The sequence below is a fragment of the Polypterus senegalus genome, chromosome 8 (assembly GCF_016835505.1).
Source record: "Polypterus senegalus isolate Bchr_013 chromosome 8, ASM1683550v1, whole genome shotgun sequence".
In the NCBI taxonomy this organism is placed as follows: domain Eukaryota; kingdom Metazoa; phylum Chordata; class Cladistia; order Polypteriformes; family Polypteridae; genus Polypterus; species Polypterus senegalus.
This window is the reverse complement of record NC_053161.1, coordinates 10,618,385-10,638,677: the sequence shown is the minus strand read 5'-3', so window position 1 is coordinate 10,638,677 and position 20,293 is coordinate 10,618,385. Positions and strand designations below refer to the sequence as shown.

Sequence of the window (20,293 nt, the reverse complement as noted above, 5' to 3'; positions counted from 1 at the left end):
AGCTGAGAGCTGAACTTGAATTTGTATCTGTTCACTGCCAGCCAATTATGAACACTCTGACTTCTTTTGAGGCACAGTCATTCATGGCTGTCAATGTCTACAACAAAGTGTCTGACTTACTGTCTTGCCTGAAATCGTCTGGATTTCCAATTGCAACCAGCAGCTGTGAAGATGCAAAGCACAATGCTGCCGCTAAACTTGAAGAATATTTTGTGGGAACCAAACAGCCAGCAATAGACCTATTCAGATCTGTCAGAATATTTGATCCATGACAGCTACCACTCATCGAAGAATTTTGCTGATCATGCACCATCAGTCCCAACAATTATGGCTGCAGTAGATGAATGGCAAGCTTATCTGGACATAGCATCTCGTGAAGCAATTCCAGCGGATATCACTGCTTTTTGGCATACCTTGGAGGACAGACTGCCTCGCTTAGCAGCTCTTGCTAAAGTTTACATTGCGTTGCCGATCTCTTCTGTTGATGTGGAACGTTCGTTCTCAAAACATGGATCGTTGTTGTCACCACTGCGATATTCTCTGTCACAAGAAAACCTACGTACTTACAGTGCCGTTTTCTTCAACAATAAATAAACAATAACTTTAGAAACATTATTTTGATAGTTTGTTGAGAATAATATTATGCCTACATATGTTTCAGCATTATTTTCCTAAAGCAAATCTGTGGATTAAAATGTGCGGATGTGAACGCTTTGATATACCTATTTGATTAGTATTACAAATTATGATTGATTATTATTTAGGATTAAGAATATGAAAAATTGCATTTATTTTGTTTGGGTTACAAATTAGTCTTATGGAGTTCTGGTACTGCATTTGCCGCGTGGAATTTACGATTTCTTGCCACAGTAAATTGTGGGCCCTAATAATTAAGTAAACATATCCTAAAATGTAGTTTCCAATGTTCAGATATATGAAACTTATTTCAGGAAATCTTATAATTAGTGCTCCCAAATCACTATAAAAACATCATATTATATATCTCAAATGCATTATAATAGATTTGAAATTCTATTTGAGATCTCAGTATCACTTAATGTAATACATTTCTATTTTGAGTTGACTCAAAATATTTGGAATATCTTAAAACAAGGTGAGGGCTGTGAGAAAGTACAAGAATGACTTAGTGTGAAGTGTGGAATCAGGAAGGGCAGGGCTGGGTAAGATTCTATGCTGTGACAAAGCCCAAGGCAGAGAATGGCAACATGTGGTCCAACCGAAAGTGATAGCTGACATGGAGGAAATGCATTGACGAAGAAAAGTAGTAATGATGAGTCAACAATTCACATGGACTAAACAGAATAGGCTCTTGACTGTAAGACATCATTAGCTGTGAAAGATTGAGCCTATTCAGATCAATGATAGGGTCTGTCTACGACATCCTTCCAAGTCCATCTAACCTCTTTTATTGGGACAAAACAAAAGTTCCAGCACACCACTTGTATGGTAAAATGGGACCCAGGAGCATATTTGGAGCTTCTGCCCTACTGTGCTAAGGGCAGGGAGCCACTACTGGATCCATGACCAGGTGCTGACTGAACTAGTCATCCCCATATCCCATTATAGACACCACCACCATCCAGTGCAACAATATACAGTACACTTAAAGTACCAACCCCTTCAGTGTCTTTCACATTTTGTATGTTGCAGCCTTTAGTTTACATCATTTAAATAAAATTTTCCCTTATTAGGTAGCATTCATAGCCCCGGAATGACACAGCAAAAAACGGGGATTTTGTTTTTCTTTTTTTTTAACAAATGCAATAAAAATAAAAATCTAAAGTAATACATTGGCACAAGTATTCAGAGCCATTGCTAAGACACTTGGAATTTCAATCGGCTGCATTTAATGCTTATCATTGTTCGGAGTCGACCTGTAGTCAATTCAATCAACTAGACACGATTGTGAATGCTAAATACTTGTCTATATAAGGTTACAATGTATATCAGAGACAAAACCAAGAAAAGAGGTCAAAGGAATTGCCTGCAAAGTTTAGAGACAGGATTGTGTTGAGGCACAGATATGGGAAAGGCTACAAAAAGATTTCTACAGCATTAAAAGGATCCCAAGATCACAGTGGCTGTCATTACATGGAACAACCATCACTCTCAAAAGATCTGGCCACCCAACTAAACTGAGCAATCAGAGAAGAAGGTCTATGTGAATAGAGGTGACCAAGAACCGAATTCTGGGTGAACCTCTGAGAACCTGTGCGGAAAAGAGAAAAAGTTCCAGAGGGACAACAATTCCTGCAACACTCTATCAATGTGGGTTTATGGTAGAACGTCTAGACGTAAGACACATTAAAGTAAAAGACACATGAAAGCCTGCTTAGAGTTTGTATATATATTTAAAAAAAAAAAAGCACCTAAAGGACTCTCAGACTGTGAGAAACAAGATTCTCTTGTGTAATGAAACCAACTCTGTACAGTTTTGGCTCAATTATAAGTGTTATGTCTGTCAGAAACTAGGCACAGCTCATCACCTGCATAATACCATTTCAATGGTGAAGCAATGGTGGTGGTGGTAGCATCATATTGTGGGATGGTTTTCAGTAGCAGGAATTAGAAAAGTAATCACGGTGAATGGAAAGCTGAATGCAGCATAGTACATACATCCTTAATGAAAACCTGCTCTAGAACACTGTAGACCTCAGACCCAGCCAAAGGTTCACCTTCCAAATGGGACTTCTTTGACGAGCATCAGAGTGGCAACTGAAAAACAACTTTGACAGGCAGCTGAAATTTCCACATGTACTGTCAGAAAAAACAAAGAAGTTTGTTTTTTAAAGCTTAAGTTACCCTGTGAAGAACAGGTGGAGGAAGCCTTTCAGAATAAAACAGGAAAGTGCCAGGAATTGGTAGAAGTATGCTTTATAGGGGTGGCAAGCACAGTCCCTGCTCATTGAAGTGGGAGTCAGGGGTTTTGCTGGTTGATCATTCTGTAAGGCTTTCAACAGCCTGAGTATCACTGGTACACCCAAGGAAAAAAGCATCAGAGTTATCACAGAGGATGTGGAGAGGGCCTCTAAGTGGCTTTGGTTTACGATGAATAGTCCATGAAGAGTTGCTACTTAAGGACCAGCTATATCTTGATCAACCCCAGCTGTATGGTCTAGGAGGTGAGGATGTCCGATGTTAAAAAAAAAAAAACCCAAAATATCCATTTGAGCCCAGGTACATCACTGATGATGTATCTAAGTGCATCAGCAGATGTACTTTGTTAATTGAAATGCATTTCAGATATCTCAAAAGGGACAGTAAGCTTTTTTGAGTTAATTGTAACTGCACTTGAGATGTTTAATAGAGTATTTAAAAAAGTTATATTAACTTAAATTTAAAAAACAGGAAATAATTGTAAGATATCTTGAAGCTAATTTCAGGTGTCTCAAAAATATCTGAATATACAAACCGGATTCCACAAAAGTTGGGACACTATACAAATCGTGAATAAAAACTGAATGCAATGATGTGGAGGTGCCAACTTCTAATATTTTATTCAGAATAGAACATAAATCACGGAACAAAAGTTTAAACTGAGAAAATGTATCATTTTAAGGGAAAAATATGTTGATTCAGAATTTCATGGCGTCAACAAATCCCAAAAAAGTTGGGACAAGGCCATTTTCACCGCTGTGTGGCATCTCCCCTTCTTCTTACAACACTCAACAGACGTCTGGGGACCGAGGAGACCAGTTTCTCAAGTTTAGAAATAGGAATGCTCTCCCATTCTTGTCTAATACAGGCCTCTAACTGTTCAATCGTCTTGGGCCTTCTTTGTCGCACCTTCCTCTTTATGATGCACCAAATGTTCTCTATAGGTGAAAGATCTGGACTGCAAACTGGCCATTTCAGTACCTGGATCCTTCTCCTACGCAGCCATGATGTTGTGATTGATGCAGAATGTGGTCTGGCATTATCTTGTTGAAAAATGCAGGGTCTTCCCAGAAAGAGATGACGTCTAGATGGGAGCATATGTTGTTCTAGAACCTGAATATATTTTTCTGCATTGATGGTGCCTTTCCAGACATGCAAGCTGCCCATGCCACACGCACTCATGCAACCCCATACCATCAGAGATGCAGGCTTCTGAACTGAGCGTTGATAACAACTTGGGTTGTCCTTGTCCTCTTTGGTCCGGATGACATGGTGTCCCAGATTTCCAAAAGAACTTCGAATCGTGACTCGTCTGACCACAGAACAGTCTTCCATCTTGCCACACTCCATTTTAAATGATCCCTGGCCCAGTGACAACGTTTGAGCTTGTGGATCTTGCTTAGAAATGGCTTCTTCTTTGCACTGTAGAGTTTCAGCTGGCAACGGCGGATGGCACGGTGGATTGTGTTCACTGACAATGGTTTCTGGAAGTATTCCTGAGCCCATTCTGTGATTTCCTTTACAGTAGCATTCCTGTTTGTGGTGCAGTGTTGTTTAAGGGCCCGGGGATCACGGGCATCCAGTATGGTTTTACGGCCTTGACCCTTACTCACAGAGATTGTTCCAGATTCTCTGAATCTTCGGATGATGTTATGCACAGTTGATGATGATAGATGCAAAGTCTTTGCAATTTTTCGCTGGGTAACACCTTTCTGATATTGCTCCACTATCTTTCTGCGCAACATTGTGGAAATTGGTGATCCTCTACCCATCTTGGCTTCTGAGAGACACTGCCACTCTGAGAAGCTCTTTTTATACCCAATCATGTTGCCAATTGACCTAATTAGTGTTTATTGGTCTTCCAGCTCTTCGTTATACTCAAATTTACTTTTTCCAGCCTCTTATTGCTACTTGTCCCAACTTCTTTGGGATTTGTTGACACCGTGAAATTTTGAATCAACATATTTTTCCTTTAAAATGTTACATTTACTTGGATTAAACTTTTGATCTGTCATCTACGTTCTATTACAAATAAAATATTGACATTTGCCATCTCCACATCATTGCATTCAGTTTTTATTCACAATTTGTTTAGTGTCCCAACTTTTTTGGAATCCGGTTTGTATTTAAAATGGAACAGAAGCCAATTTAAAAGATATCAGAGAAATGAATTTGGTATATACAAAAATATTTTGATATCACAAATGTCAGTCAGTGTAAAGATGCCCGAAATGGATTTCAGGACATCTTGATTAAATTGAGCCATCTTGAAACACCAAACTGATCATTTAGAGATCATTTGCATACATTTCAGAAATCTCAGTATTTTTATTACACATTTCATGATAATGTATTTGAAACACATATTGCAGTATCTGAAAATGTACAGGAAGAATGTGTTTAAGATATCCTGAAATATATGTATTATATAATATCTTTAATTTGTCTTAAGATATCTTAAAATGTATTGTGAGATACTTCTAAATGTAAATTCATATTGTAAAAAAGCCATCTTGAGTCAGTACAGCTAGTGAATGGAAAAATGGAAATGGAAAAAGTCTGACAGATGTCCAAAATAATTCAACATAAATGTGTGTGAATACTCAGTAAAGTTGCATTAGCTGTGAGAATTTTTGTACGAATGTTTGGAATTGAATGAAAATAATGAAACTATCAAAAATGTATAAATTTACATATCAGCTTGTGTCTACACTATGAATATCCAAAATCAAGTTTAATAAGATTCTAACACATACAACTATCCAGATGTAGAGATTACTATTTACAAAGGATCACTGTGTAAAGCTTATTTACACCTTTGGTGTGTTAATTTCACCTAAGGACATTAGCCAAAGCTGGCTGTACCGCTCATTTAAAAGTAAGTTCCATTATTGGGTGTATTTATACAGTACTATATCCTTTTTTGACAAGTCAGAGTTTGCTGCATAGTGCATAATTAAGCAGCACCACACTTCAAGTGAGTAATTTACAGTATAGTAATTATGTTGCAAATGAACAAATCATTATTTGCAAGACACGGTTACAGGTAAGCAAGTACAGTATAATTCATTGCACAACTGTACCACTGACAGAAAAAAAAGTCTTGATAAAAACTATAGTACTTACTTTTTTGTATCTCGGGTGTAAAATTTTAGAAGAGTTAGTTTTCCATCCATCCATTTTTTAAATTCATTAATTTAATTTGGGTGCATGGAGCCATTTAAAGTAGCAGCAGACATTTTATTTATACCCAATTCTGTAACTGGAATGCACAGAAATATGTCACTATGCGACTGTAATTCACATCCAAATCTAGAGACTAAATTCCAAGGTATTTATGCTGCTGAAATGATTACTGTACCTTTCAACGCTTGCACCTATAACCTTAAACAATTAAAGTTTAAAGCTTAAATCTCTAGTATATGGACCCTGAATCTTGGAGGGCTGGTCCAATATGGATTTTCTGCAGTATCAGTCCAAGTTTCCAGTTTGCCTGTCTAGTGTAAATTGCATGGCCATTAATAAGACAACCACACAAAACCAGAAATATAATTTTTTTACTACAGTACTCCTTCAGCATATTCTGACATTACTGTGTGTGATTTTGAAACACTGTAGCTGAATAGAAAAAAAAACTTAGCTATCTACTCAAAATATATATGATTTAATCAAAAACCATTTCAAAATCTCAACATTTCAAGATTTACACTTTTACTGCGTAATTTTTCCAGCCCCATGGGACAAACAAAGGTTCTTCCTATATCAATACCCTGATATGGATGTACATACAGGGATTAAGGGCATTTATTTTAAGCATGTATCTTCTAGAATTAAAAATTAAAACATATATATTATCAATTGCAATAATGACTAGAAAAAATATATTTTTATATATCTTTGTGTAAAAATTACTTTGTTTAGTATTTATTAGCTAGTATTTGGAAAAAGTTCTACTCTTTTATGACCATTCTGCATAATCAGTTTTGCTCAATACACTATACAGAAATTGTTAAAAGGTGAGATTGTGTCATTTTTTTTCTGAAAATATTTAGCTTAATACCAACATAATTACCTTAGAGTAATACAAAAGTACAAGATATACAGGTTCTTAATAGAAAATGTCACACTATATTCAGGTATGCATAGTTTGCTGATCACAGACTGATAAACATACTTAGAAGTCAAATATACTATGAAAACAAGGATATGGTTTTCAAATTCAGCACAAAAGAAACCAATATGAAAAAAAAAGTTTAAAGTGGTAAACATACAACATAAAATTCAGATACAAATTGCCAAACAGTGGCATAACTTTATATAAACGGTTGGCCAACACTCTTAAAATACTTCTGCGTGTTCTATGTGCAAAAGTAGGCTTTTCAATGTAAATTAATTTCAGTATGTAAATTCATCTTCCTCTAGGAAGCTGCTGGTAGTTATGTCATTAGCTGATTTTATAAAAGTGTACTATCCTAAGGGCCTTAACACCATCGAGAAAATGGTAGTACCAAGAATGTTCAGTAGAATGTCAGCAATGAAGACATAAAAAACTCTAGTTTTTATTACTAACTTTGATCATTGTATTAATGAAATCACAGTATGAACATTTGTCTATTGATGAACCCTGTTTCTCCATTAAAGTATTGCTTTATGCCACCCAAGTTGTGATGAATAAGGAATTATAAAAAAATAAAACTGCAAGAAAAGCCATATGTATTATAATAAAGAAAAATTCTAAAACACTGTTTCTGTTTTGTTTACACAATGGTATTTTTTGTCTCAACTTGTTAGAAATTGTTTTGTGCTCTTCTGTTTTTCGTATGTCATATTGAAGACTGACAGAATACTTTATCATTTAATCCACAGAATTCATGTTCTAAACTTTTACATTTTATTGTTAGAACTGGTAAAAGTCCATTATGTTTTAATGAACAAATAACACATACTTCTTTTGTAACCAATGTAAAAACAAATCATTTTACTGTATCACAATCCAAAAAAAGTTTAGTTAATTCAAACAATGAAACAAACAAGGATTTATTGATCAGCAATGCTGATGAGCAACTAAAGAAAAAAAGGGCTCCACCACAACCAAAATGGTTTATTTTTGAAATACTGTATGTATACTTCACCTTACAAAACAAGCCAACTTCCAAAAATAACACTAACCACAAGACAGACTCATTTGTCATAACTACATTTTTCCAGGGTATTAAGTAACCTACGGTACTCCAGCATAAACTCTCTACTAACTTGATTTCTTCCCATTATTTGTACTATTATTATATTAGAATCTTATTCTAATTTAATAATCTGCATTCTTCCATAACCCGGTCTAAAAGCATTCTCCTTACTCTGTGAACAGAACAAACTGAAAGGTTTATCTTCAGCCCACTAATCAATGCAACACTGAAGTGATTTTAAATGCCAGGTTTACCCTATTCCTTTTGTTTTAGCCATCTGTCTTGTGTAGAGTGGATGGTTTATTTAGTGCAGGAAACCCTAGCAGTGTTTAACTGTTTTGGGTCCTGCTTTAAATTTATAACAACTTAGGAGCTCAAAAAATATTTTTAACCTATGAAAGAGATGAGACACATGAAAGAAAATCTAAAACCTATTTACTGTAATGAACCATTATTTCCTAATCTATTTCTCTCTCTCATATATATATATATAATAAAATATATCTTATATTTATATATAATAAAACTGTGTTCATGATTCCATGTTGGTTCACTTTTCCATGCTCCTAAGTTATGGGCTCAGTTATGAGATGCACGTTTGACCAGCTGGAGGTAGCAGCAAAGCACAGAATGAGAATATAACTGAGTGCAATTATGAACAATGCTCTACAGGGTGGACCAGATCTAATTATGCAACTCTTAATGCAATGCAGGAAAACAATACAATTTTGGGTGATTGGCGCTACCAGTCCGGTCAAACAGTTTGTTGATTTGGGAGATAGTGTTCCTACGCACTACAGGCAGTCCAAATTCCTCCAACATCCTGCGTTGCACGTTGTTATAGTGTAATGAAAATTGCATAATTAGATCTGGACCACCCTATACATCCTCTCTCTGACATACTAACAGTGAGTACTTTAAAGGAGAAGTGTGTCAATAAATGTTATTTGGGCTCCTTTAAGCCAACAGCAATATGTCTCCATAATACCTCACTGTGACTGTAACTGCCAAATTAAAAGGTTTTTCTTTTTCTTTCATTTTAGTTTTCCTTATGTTTAGTGAATACTTGAGAGGGGTATGTTGTTTATCATAATATATTATTTTGCTTATATATATATATTTTTTTTTTTTTGAGCTTCTCTTAAAGGACAAAATTCCCCTCTATGGACAAATCATTTTACCTATCTATCCATTTACTGAACTTGTTAGTTCTTGATTAACATACAAAAAAGTGTTTTAATGATTAACCCATCACTGCTACAAATGTTTAGCACTGTCTTGGTGGTAGTCAATAGTTTTGTTTTTTTATTTTTAGAGAGTGACACATTCTGTATTAATGCCAAATCTGCAACTCTCTTGGTTTTCTCAGACAATACTAAGCATCCCCAATTTTAGATTCTCTTAGCGGACTCTGTGCCATCCATTTGGTTCTCTCTGCCTGCACCCAATGATCCCCCATGGTCTTGTGTCACTACCTGGCTCGCTCTCTCTGTCTGTCTGCCTACCTACCTACCTACCTACCACACCTTTACCCTTAACTTCTCTGTCCAACACTCTGTGGCCCATATCTGCCTCTTTGTGCCCACAGCCCATTGTACTTGCTTGCTTGATCCACTTTGCCCACACCCCATGCCACCTGTCCGTTTGCTCTGACTGTAGCGCAAAATTTACTATTTTGTTGCTTTATCCAATGTCACAAAAACCGTGATTGGCACACTTTGACCTACCACTTTTAATCCTTGATAAATAACGACCTTCTTCAAAAAAATGCCTTACATCACCTTTGGCAAAGCTCTACTTACCCCAATCAAGGAACTCAATGACATTCTTCTCCCTTCTCAGCGCCGACAAAAGACACTCCTGATAAAGACAGAGCAACACATCCAGTAGCGCCTCCACGCTCGCGGATGCCTCGTCCTTCGATGGCCCCTCCAGGACTAAGCTCTCAAGCTTCTGCAGCCTCTCCTCTGCAGACATACTGAGGGTATCTCGTCTACAGCGATAGAGACCAGAAGGGGCAGGTGAGCTGCTATGGGTGGTGTCGTACTGCGAGCGCACCCCTAGGGCGATATGAAGGCTTGGTCATCGGCGTCCTCCTGGCACTCAGGTCCGGTTTTGCGACGCCAGGAAGTTAACCATGTTCGGTCAATCGTACTCTCGCAGCATTAAAAATAATAATTCCAGTAAAACGCGTGGTACGCGCCAATAAAAAGCTTTCCCACAGGGCCTGCCCTGTCTAGCCGAACAGAACCGTCGCCTCGTCCACGTTCATTTTCACACAGGAGAAGCCTATTTCACAACTCGCGAGGCGTTGTCCACTTTTTTCGGGTCACTTTTTGGAAACTTCTGGAGCCTTCGAATTAGTCGGTTACATACACCCCGATATGCTGTCACCAGTGTTCACTTTCTTTCGTTCTATACACCTCACGGCAGGCAACCAATACCTGAAATTTGACCCACCTGCCGGGTATGTGCTGATTGACACTTCGAAGCACCTATCAGAAACAAGAACCCGCCTCTTCCTGTGCCTCCACCAGGTGTGGCTTTCAAGGTGTGCTGTGTACGTGACCCCGTGACGCACAGGAAACTAAAGTTTCCTTCGTTGTTATTGTAAAATTGTCCTCATTGTAAGTACGGTTTATACAGTATTTATCACATTAATATTTAGAACAGAAGGTCATTCAGCTTTGTGGCTCCAGGGCTTTAGAATTGCTTCTTGGAGCCTACCTGAAAAGGTCGTTAGAACCCATCATCCATTTACAATTTAAACTCGGATCTTTTCATTGATGTGTTTCACTTGACTTTTTTAAAACTAATACGTTTGGTTTTCTGCCTTTGTTGTTGAGTTGGCCTTTTTCAAAACATGTCCTTGACTATTTTACTGTGTGGATTCAATTCAACGTGAACATTTGCTCCATCAAGTAAATTGGCTCATAAAACACTTAATACAGTAGTGCTCTCTTTGAAAGGTGCTATATGAATTCAGCAGTGTGTAATAATTGGATAAATTAAGTTTGTTATGGATTCAAGCTGGAGTCTTTTTTTATTCGCTTTCTGTTTTTTTTTTTTTTTGTGCAACATGTCTCTTGCGCAGGTATTCCTGACTCATCAGGCTCATCCTCTACATCAGTGCATTAACCTACAAGCTACAATGTCTAGCTGAAGAGACACTTTGTGATATCTAATGACAAAATGATTAAACAGCGACTGCTGACATCTACATTGTGCTCTACTGGTAACCCAATATCTCTAATGTACTATGAGAGTGTCTCCCAACTTTTCTGTTCATCTGGAAACTCTAATGTGCTGTATTTGTTTCACACTAATGTTGCTTATCTTTAACAATGAAATAATTACATTTATATAGCACCTTTCTAATCTACTCAAACCACTTGACAGTGTGGAACCATTTCAGCCACCACCATTATGTAGCATCCACTTGGATGATGTGACAACAGCTGTTCGTGTGCCGGTATGCTCACCACATTTTAGCTGTAAGGTGGTGTGGGGGTGAGATAGTTTGCCAATGAGGGAAAGGGGATGATTAGGGAGCCAGAATGTCCAGGCTATGGTGGACAATTTAGCCAAAACATTGGGAAACACCCTAGTTTTTCTTTTGTAAAGATGCCCAGGAATTTAATATGACCACAGAGTCAAATCCTTAGTTTTACATTTCATCAGAAGCATTGCACAATTATTACAGCACAATGTCCACATACAGACAACATGTTAAGCACACCTGATGTACTCACCAACATTTCTTCCAGCTGTAACCCAACCTTTTCACAGATTTTTTCCCATCCAAGTACTAGCCAGGCCCGGACATACTTAGCTTCAGGTGGTATTGGAGCTGGCTAAGTGTGTGCTCTTATTTCAAAAGAACACATTACATGTTTTTGGTTGCACTTCAAGTACTGGTGATCTACTGTACTTCTACAACAGGCAGTGAACAACAAAACAGACTGCAAATTGATTTTCTAAGTGTCCAAAACAGCATAGTGGCAGCTAAGAACAAGCTGAATCATGGCTGTAGGAAAGGGCTATTACCTCAAAAACATAAACTCATAAGGTTTAGGGAAAGTCATTTTTCATACATTGAGCACACAGCAGGAAACAGAAAAAGCAGAATAAAAGGGAACCGAAGCAGCAGTTGAAATTGAAGTGACAAAAACAAAGAAAAACACTGATCAGTAGTAACAGTTTAAATACTGTATTTAGTTAGCTACACACCCTAACCTATCAGGTGAATTTCTGAAGCACTGGTATAATCAGACAAAAGTCCATCAGAGCTGGCAAGCCTAATCAGCATTACACACTATTTGTCTAAGTTTGTGGCTGTCATATAGAAACCAGGTAATGGAGTGTCTGCTGGCTGCTTGTTCTGTGTTGGAAGGATTGAATATCATTTTAATGGCAGCATGGTGTAGTGGTTAAGGTTTTGGACTTCAAACTGAGGCTGTAGGTTCAAATCCTGCTGATAGTCTGTGATTATGAGCAAAGCACTTCACCTCCCTGTGCCACAACTGGAAAAAAAACATAAATTATTTATTCATTTATTTGGATGTTTACAACTGGTAGCTTTGTTGAAGTGACTGTCTTTTACTGAACTTTAGAAAATGCATTGAAATTTCATTTGAGCATGCTTTATTTACAACACTACACAACAACAACAGCATTTCATTTCATATTCATACATAGGATGTAGCACGTGGTGCTTTAAAGTATGTCAAAGGAATTGTTACAAGCAAAGAAAAACAAATTAAAATTAGATAATTTAGTAAATGTACTTCTTATCCATTTTTGTCTTTGTCATTTTCAGTTTACTGTTTTTTTGTGGACTATATGTAATCATTCACATCTGTGTAATATATGCATTGCTTGATTTTTTTTTTAAAATAGTTTTGTGTAATAAAACATGCCTATAGACAAGAGAAGAGAGTCGGCAAAACACTTCTCTGAAAAAATATGTAATCTGGTAGAAATTCTTGGTGCACAAGCTATCTGTAAGGATTCAAACTGAAGACAACTTTGAAAGAAAGCACCAATCAGTTTTGATTGATGTAAGGTTTGGACACTAGAGGGCATTACAGCTTCTCAAACCCAGAACACAAGTGCAGTCACACAGTTAAAAGGCTTCAATAAACGTGGCTTTTTTTTAAAATCCAGTACCTTATACAGGTTTCAGTACTCCTTCAATAGATTTTCCTCCATAATAAATCCTCCGTCTCTCCTCCAGGCAAGCTTTACCCACCTCCTCCCAAATCTGGCTTACCTGGATCAGGCTGGATGGCTTTTTTTATCCCAAGACCCGGGAGTGCTTCTGGTGTCAAGTGACTACAGCCTGGCAGCACTTCTGGGTCAGGCGGAATCTATTTCAAAGTACAAACCTTTCTTATAGCTCCCTCTGGTAGCACCCACACAGCCCAATAGGATTGATCTCTGAGACTACATGTCCCAAGGTGTTCTGCGGAAGTATGAATGGGAGCTCTGTCCGAGGGAAGCTGCTACCTAGTGTACTTGGGGAATAAACAGCCCCCAGAGACAGTCCTTCCTTGTCTTTCCATTTTGTCCCAGCCAGAAATGTACCGAAAACACGTCTGGCGGGGGTGCCTGTACATCCACCTGGAGCATCTTGTCTGGGTAAGGAACCTTCTGCCTTCTTGGTCAGGATGACTGTCCATCGACTGGGGGCCTCCCGTCCTGGTAAGGAACCTTCTCTCTTGGTCAGGATGCCCGTTGATCCCGTTTGGCACTTATAAAGGAGAAAACCCAGAAGAGGAACTTCACATACAGTAGTTGCTTCTAGCAACTCAAGAGTAAACCTTCTCCCCTGAGAATGAAATACATTCTTTTCAGAATACTACCTAAGAAACTAATGAAATGGAAGTTATATTTGGACATAGTTCTATCAGCTGACCTCTAACCACCTACATTTTGGTAGTTACTTTGCAGTAAGCTTCAAATCTTTACTGCAAAAGGCTTTACTTAATATAAAGATTGTCTGACTGATTGAACCCACAGTACACAAAGCCAATTCTCATGTCTCAGCATCTCCATCTCATCCTGATCCCATCATCAATCCTCTCTGTCTTCATATTTGGCCTCTATTCTCTCTATCTTATCATTTCCTATGTAACTCTTTGATTCCTCATCTACAGTTGTCAGCCAGTATTCCTTGCTCCTCTGTTGTAGTGTTGAGAATTTGGACATTGTATTTGGTCCTTCTTGTCTCTAAATCTTCCATTTCTTAGACCAAAGAATCTCATCTCATTTGAATGGGTGTCACAGTAAGGGCTGGTCTTTACTGTTGTTAATCTCATAATCCGAAACTAATGTATGTATTTGATAGTTTAACTAAACCTCTTGTTTAAATATTTCTTTGTTCAGACTGGTGATTCTAAATGAAAGTTGTAGACTGTGCAGACGTAATGACTTAGTGCCAAAATATAACTAGTTAAAGGTTAAATCCTGCATAACTGTGGAGACAAATGTAACTTAAAAATGTTTTTTTTAATAATCATTCACTGTTTTAAAAAATTATATTCTTATGTTTCTTTTTTCCACATCTAGATGGTCAACAATGTTTCAGCACACTACAGCAGCATCAGTACACTCCGACTTTTCCCCTGGAGGATGTAAACCACAATTTGTATTAAAAGTCTAACTCTAGGAAAGAGGCCACCTCATGGCTGTTACAGCTGAAAATACATTCTCCTAAACCTGATTTTACTAATACTACAGGGTGGGCCATTTATATGGATACACCTTAATAAAATGGGAATGGTTGGTGATATTAACTTCCTGTTTGTGGCACATTAGTATATGTGAGGGGGGAAACTTTTCAACATGGGTAGTGACCATGGTGGCCATTTTGAAGTCGGCCATTTTGGATCCAACTTTTGTTTTTTCAATGGGTCATGTGGGTCATGTGACACATCAAACTTATTGGGAATTTCACAAGAAAAACAATGGTGTACTTGGTTTTAAGATAACTTTATTCTTTCATGAGTTATTTACAAGTTTCTGACCACTTATAAAATGTGTTCAATGTGCTGCCCATTGTGTTGGATTGTCAATGCAACCCTCTTCCCCCACTCTTCACACGCTGATAGCAACACCACAGGAGAAATGCTAGCACAGGCTTCCAGTATCCGTAGTTTCAGGTGCTGCACATCTCGTATCTTCACAGCATAGACAATTGCCTTCAGATGACCCCAAAGATAAAAGTCTAAGTCTCGGGAGACCTTGGGGGCCATTCAACTGGCCCACGACGACCAATCCACTTTCCAGGAAACTGTTCATCTAGGAATGCTCGGACCTGACACCCATAATGTGGTGGTGCACCATCTTGCTGGAAAAACTCAGAGAACATGCCAGCTTCAGTGCATAAAGAGGGAAACACATCATCATGTAGCAATTTCGCATATCCAGTGGCCTTGAGGTTTCCATTGATGAAGAATGGCCCCACTATCTTTATTGGATCTATCCAATGTGGGTTAGTGTCAGACCAATAGCGGTGGTTTTGTTTGTTAACTTCACCATTCAGATAAAAGTTTGCCTCATCACTGAACAAACTCTTCTGCGTAAACTGAGGGTCCTGTTCCAATTTTTGTTTTGCCCATTCTGCAAATTCAGTGCGCCGATCTGGGTCATCTTCGTTGAGATGCTGCAGTAGCTGGAGTTTGTAAGGGTGCCATTTGTGAATAGCTAATATCCGCCGAAGGGATGTTCGACTAATGCCACTCTCCAGTGACATGCGGCAAGTGCTACGCTGTGGGCTCTTGCTGAATGAAGCTAGGACAGCCACTGATGTTTCTTCATTAGTGACAGTTTTCATGCGTCCACATTTTGGCAAATCCAACACTGAACCTTAGCAAGCAGTTTGCTAACTGTAACATGGGAGATGGGTGGTCTCGTAGAGTGTCTTGCATTGAAATCTGCTGCAATGACCCGGTTACTGCATTCACCAGACATCAACACAATTTCTATCCGCTCCTCACGTGTTAACCTCTGCGACATGTCAATGGCTGTAAACAAAGAGAAACTTGTAAATAACTCATGAAAGAATAAAGTTACGTTAAAACCAAGCACACCATTGTTTTTCTTGTGAAATTCCCAATAAGTTTGATGTGTCACATGACCCCTTTTCCTATTGAAAAAACAAAAGTTGGCTCCAAAATGGCCAACTTCAAAATGGCCACCATGGTCACCACCCATCTTGAAAAGTTTCCCCCTCACATATACTAATGTGCCACAAACAGGAAGTTAATATCACCAACCATTCCCATTTTATTAAGGTGTATCCATATAAACGGCCCACCCTGTAGTTGCAAGAAGTTTATATGTGTAAAAATAGGAACTAACCTTGGACAGTTTGGTAGTTCATCACAGATTACGCTCTCAAACACATCCACATGCTCATATAGTCACCACTTGACCTAAAACATATCTTTGGAATGTGAGAGGAAAATACATAAAGATACTGTACATGCAGATTTCACTCAGAGAGAAATGGGGCAGTGTGGTGTAGTGGTTAAAGTCTTGGACTTGGGTTCAAATCCCACTACTGACACTGTGCTCCAATTGGAAAACCAAAAGTAATGTGACCAATCGTATCATAAATGTTGTAAGTTGCCTTGGATAAAGGTGTCAGTCAAATAAGTAAATGTACATGATTTAATTCCAAAGAACATCAGCAGGAACTGGTGTGCCTCCCAGCATTTCATACAAAATATCTTACATTCTTTCTTAGTTACATTCTAAATCCCTTTAACACATCTTTTTTAGTTCTCTGAGGTTAAAACAGCTTTTAGTTAAATTGGGCCCACTAGTTACATATTGTGGAATAAACAGAAATAGACCATGATAAAGAGTTGGGGAATAACAGAGTGGTGCCCTCGTATATTTGAGAACAAGTCAAAAAAAAATGGCAAAAGAGCGGGTACATTTTTATAGGCATAGCTCATAAATAAACTGATCACAATATACAAAGATGGTGGTTATGCAGAGGCAAGACTGCAAGGGGCGTATTATGGGGAACCAGAACCAGAAATGAGAGCATCAGGTGGGAGTTCCTTCTGTAGGTTTGCAGAGTTAGAAAAGGAGAAAGTATTAGATAACGGCACCAACCATTGGACTGGCGGATAATTTCAGTTATTCATGCACACATGTGTGACATTATGCATTTACTATAAGGCGTAAAGTGGAGAAGCATTTAGGCCACCTACCAAAACCTACATTCCTTTACTCCTATTTTTCATAATGCAGAGTTTCCTATTGGGGGTATTTCTTCTTCTTCTCTGGTCTGCATGCAATTTAGTATCACCACACTTGTAAATACAGTAAATATTTTTGATGACTCTGGGCTCCAAACATTCAAATTAATACAGTTTGAGTTCACTATTCCATCTTTCTCCCTTTTTCTTTTATCTCTAAATTAGGTGTATTGTTATTTTACACCGCGTTTCTATTTCATCTCATCCTCCACTGTCCTTAATTTAATTTCTTATCCCCTAACACAAACCTTGCCTCTGTATTCTTTGCAACCCTGCAAAAACACATTCTTAAATCACTATCAATTTATTTGGTTTGGGAGTGGTGCCTTTTCCTCTTTCACCATTTTTGTTTGAAATATCATTTTTAAGAATATTACTTTAGCATCAAAGAAACCCAATCAACAACATATCCTTTTTAAATGTCTACATTGCTTATATTTAACTCACCATAGATACTTTGCTATGTGCTTTTCAGATGACAATTTGTGCTCCCTGTGTTCCTCCAATTATCCAGGTGCCTTTCTATACATGTTTTGGTAATGCCCCACAGTTATGGGTTTTTGGTATAATGTCTCAAAGTTTCTCTCATATATATAGTTTTTCCTATAAAATTACCTTTCCTTTCATAATGTCTTCTTTTGTACTTTTCTACTGTCTTTCTTTCTTCTTTCCAGCAGAGTCTATTCTTTCTAGGTATAATTGCTACTAAATTGGTCCTACCTTCTTGCTGGAAATACCCCAGTTTGCTATCCTTTAATTTCAGGAAAGTGGAAGAACCCAAACTCTCCTCTTTTAAGTCTGTGAGAAACCAATATGTTATACTATTTGAAATTGGAAAAAATCAAATACTCAGTTAGAGGATCCGTACAGACTTTTTTCAAAACATGGCAGGATCTAATCAGTAATATTTTAAAATAAGCTCATAAAGCACAGAGAATTTATTAATTTAGGTATGTTTACAAGCCTTAAATTTCACGCCGTTTGGCTTGCTCTCTCTCTCTCAGGGGTCGGGATCGATCTGTTCTTAACTCAATTTTTCTTTTTGTAAAAACTTGATTGCTTTGTATGGATTGCAATAAAATTAATAAAAGAAAAAAAAATTCAGGAAAGCATCCATTGTTAATCTTATATTATTATGCATTATTTATATTATTTGAATGATTATATTTTGCTTTGAAACAAGACCAAGTTACATTATAATTACTTAGAAAGTTTTTTTTCCACTTTTTACAGCTGCAGCACAGGTTAAATGACATACTCAGAATCAGAAAATAAGCTTAGGGTTTGAATCAGCTAGGCTGTGTTTTTAGGTCTATTGCCCTAGCCAATATGGCATGCTACCAGTCTTCAGTCTGTCAATGATCTGTCAATTATTTTCCTACCTAGTCTTTGCCTGTCAAGGTTGTGGGGAAATAGAACCTCTCCTGACAGCAAATAACTGGATACCTGCTGGATTTCATTCTACTCTGTTTCTTGTTTAGATAAGATTAGATAAAATAAACATTAATGCCAAGGGGAAATTCAGATGTATACAGCAGCAGGAACAAAAAAAAGGATACAGTTTCACAGGACAATTAATACAGCTGATCAATCAATCAATCAAATAATAAATAAATAAATAAATAAATAAATTTATATTGTGCAGAAATTTCATAATGAACTTACGTCAGAAGGAAGCATTGCATTGCCTCATAGCAGTGGGCAAAAAAGATCTCCAGATGTGCTTTGTAGCATACCATGGTAGAAGGAACCTGCAACTAAAAGTGCTCCAAAGGAGGACTTCCTGGAGGAGATGAAGGGAATATTTCATGATGGCATCCAATTTTGCCACCATCCTCTTTTCCACAACAGCTTCCAGTGTGTCCAGGGTTCACCCTGTGATGGAGCAGGCTTTCCTGACAGCACATCTTTTGAGCTCAGGTTGCTTCTCCAGGAGACTGCAGCATAGAAAGACACACTGGTTACTGTGGACTGATAGAACATTTCCAGCAGCTTGCTGCACACATCAAAAGACAGGAGTCTTCTTGGCAAGTACAGTCTGCTCTGGCCCATCTGGTACAGCGCCACTATGTTATCAAAGCAGTCATGTTTATTGTTTATGTGAAAATTATGTAATGAAAGAATAATTTCTGGAAAACTGTGAAAAGAACAAGTCAGCAAGCTCTGTATTTTGGACAAGCTAACAGTTTTCAAATAAGGAGACAATACTATCTCAGTGTCTTTCTTGTACCTATAGGTAATTTGTTTCATACAATATCAATTTCTTGTTTACTTAATGGTTGATTTTGGAGGATTGGTATAGTAGTACATTGGATAACACTGTTGTCTTAGCATTCTGGTCCAATTTCAAACTACTGTATGTGGTTCTTGCACTTTGCTTCAGTTTTTGTGTAGTTGTTCTATGGTTTTTCCTTCTCCTTCCACATGGCTGCTAAAAACCAGTGTGTCTTTATCAGTTGACTGGTATTGCATACCACGTTCGTTCCTGCATTGAGGTTGATTGTATAACAGTAGATAGAAGTTTATTTGTCCACAGGGGGATTTTTACAGACAATCAAGAAGATAATTACAGCTTGCTTGAAGAAGGGGCCTGAGTCATCTCGATAGCTTGAATATTGTAATCTTTTTAGTTAGACAATAAAAGGTGTCATTTTTCTTGACTTATCATTAAAGAAGATCAGTGAATAAATATTCTCGTACACTAGATTGACTGAAAAGAAAGAAATCTAAAAGGAAAGAAAAACCTGACTTGGCTAAAGATAAAAATAGCAGTCATGGTCATAGTGAGGCATTATGCAGGCATAGTGCCTTTGATATGAAGGAGCCCCAGAAATATTTCTTGACACACATCTGCTGAATAATTAGTTGGCTGAAAGTCCTTAGTGTTAGTGTGTCAGAGAGAGGATGTGCTGCATTTTTCATATTGGAACCTAGTTT

At 37.7% G+C, this 20,293-nt stretch overlaps 1 protein-coding gene and 1 long non-coding RNA gene across 2 annotated transcripts in view; one reads left to right on the top strand and one right to left on the bottom strand.

Annotated features, from left to right (window-relative positions):
* The window catches only part of LOC120533771 (serine/threonine-protein kinase MRCK alpha-like), a 151,989-nt gene extending 141,460 nt beyond the window's left edge, over nucleotides 1-10,529 (bottom strand). The window contains exon 1 of the mRNA XM_039760717.1: nucleotides 9,884-10,529. Within this exon, the coding sequence (XP_039616651.1) occupies nucleotides 9,884-10,058 (175 nt within the window). The 5' untranslated portion in view covers nucleotides 10,059-10,529. The remainder of the gene's footprint in view (nucleotides 1-9,883) is intronic.
* A 108-nt stretch (nucleotides 10,530-10,637) lies between these two features.
* Nucleotides 10,638-14,733, top strand: LOC120533656. Its single transcript, XR_005634593.1, has 3 exons — nucleotides 10,638-10,708; nucleotides 11,176-11,316; nucleotides 14,652-14,733. It is a non-coding gene; the product is annotated as an uncharacterized LOC120533656 (long non-coding RNA).
* Nucleotides 14,734-20,293: the final 5,560 nt, after the last annotated feature.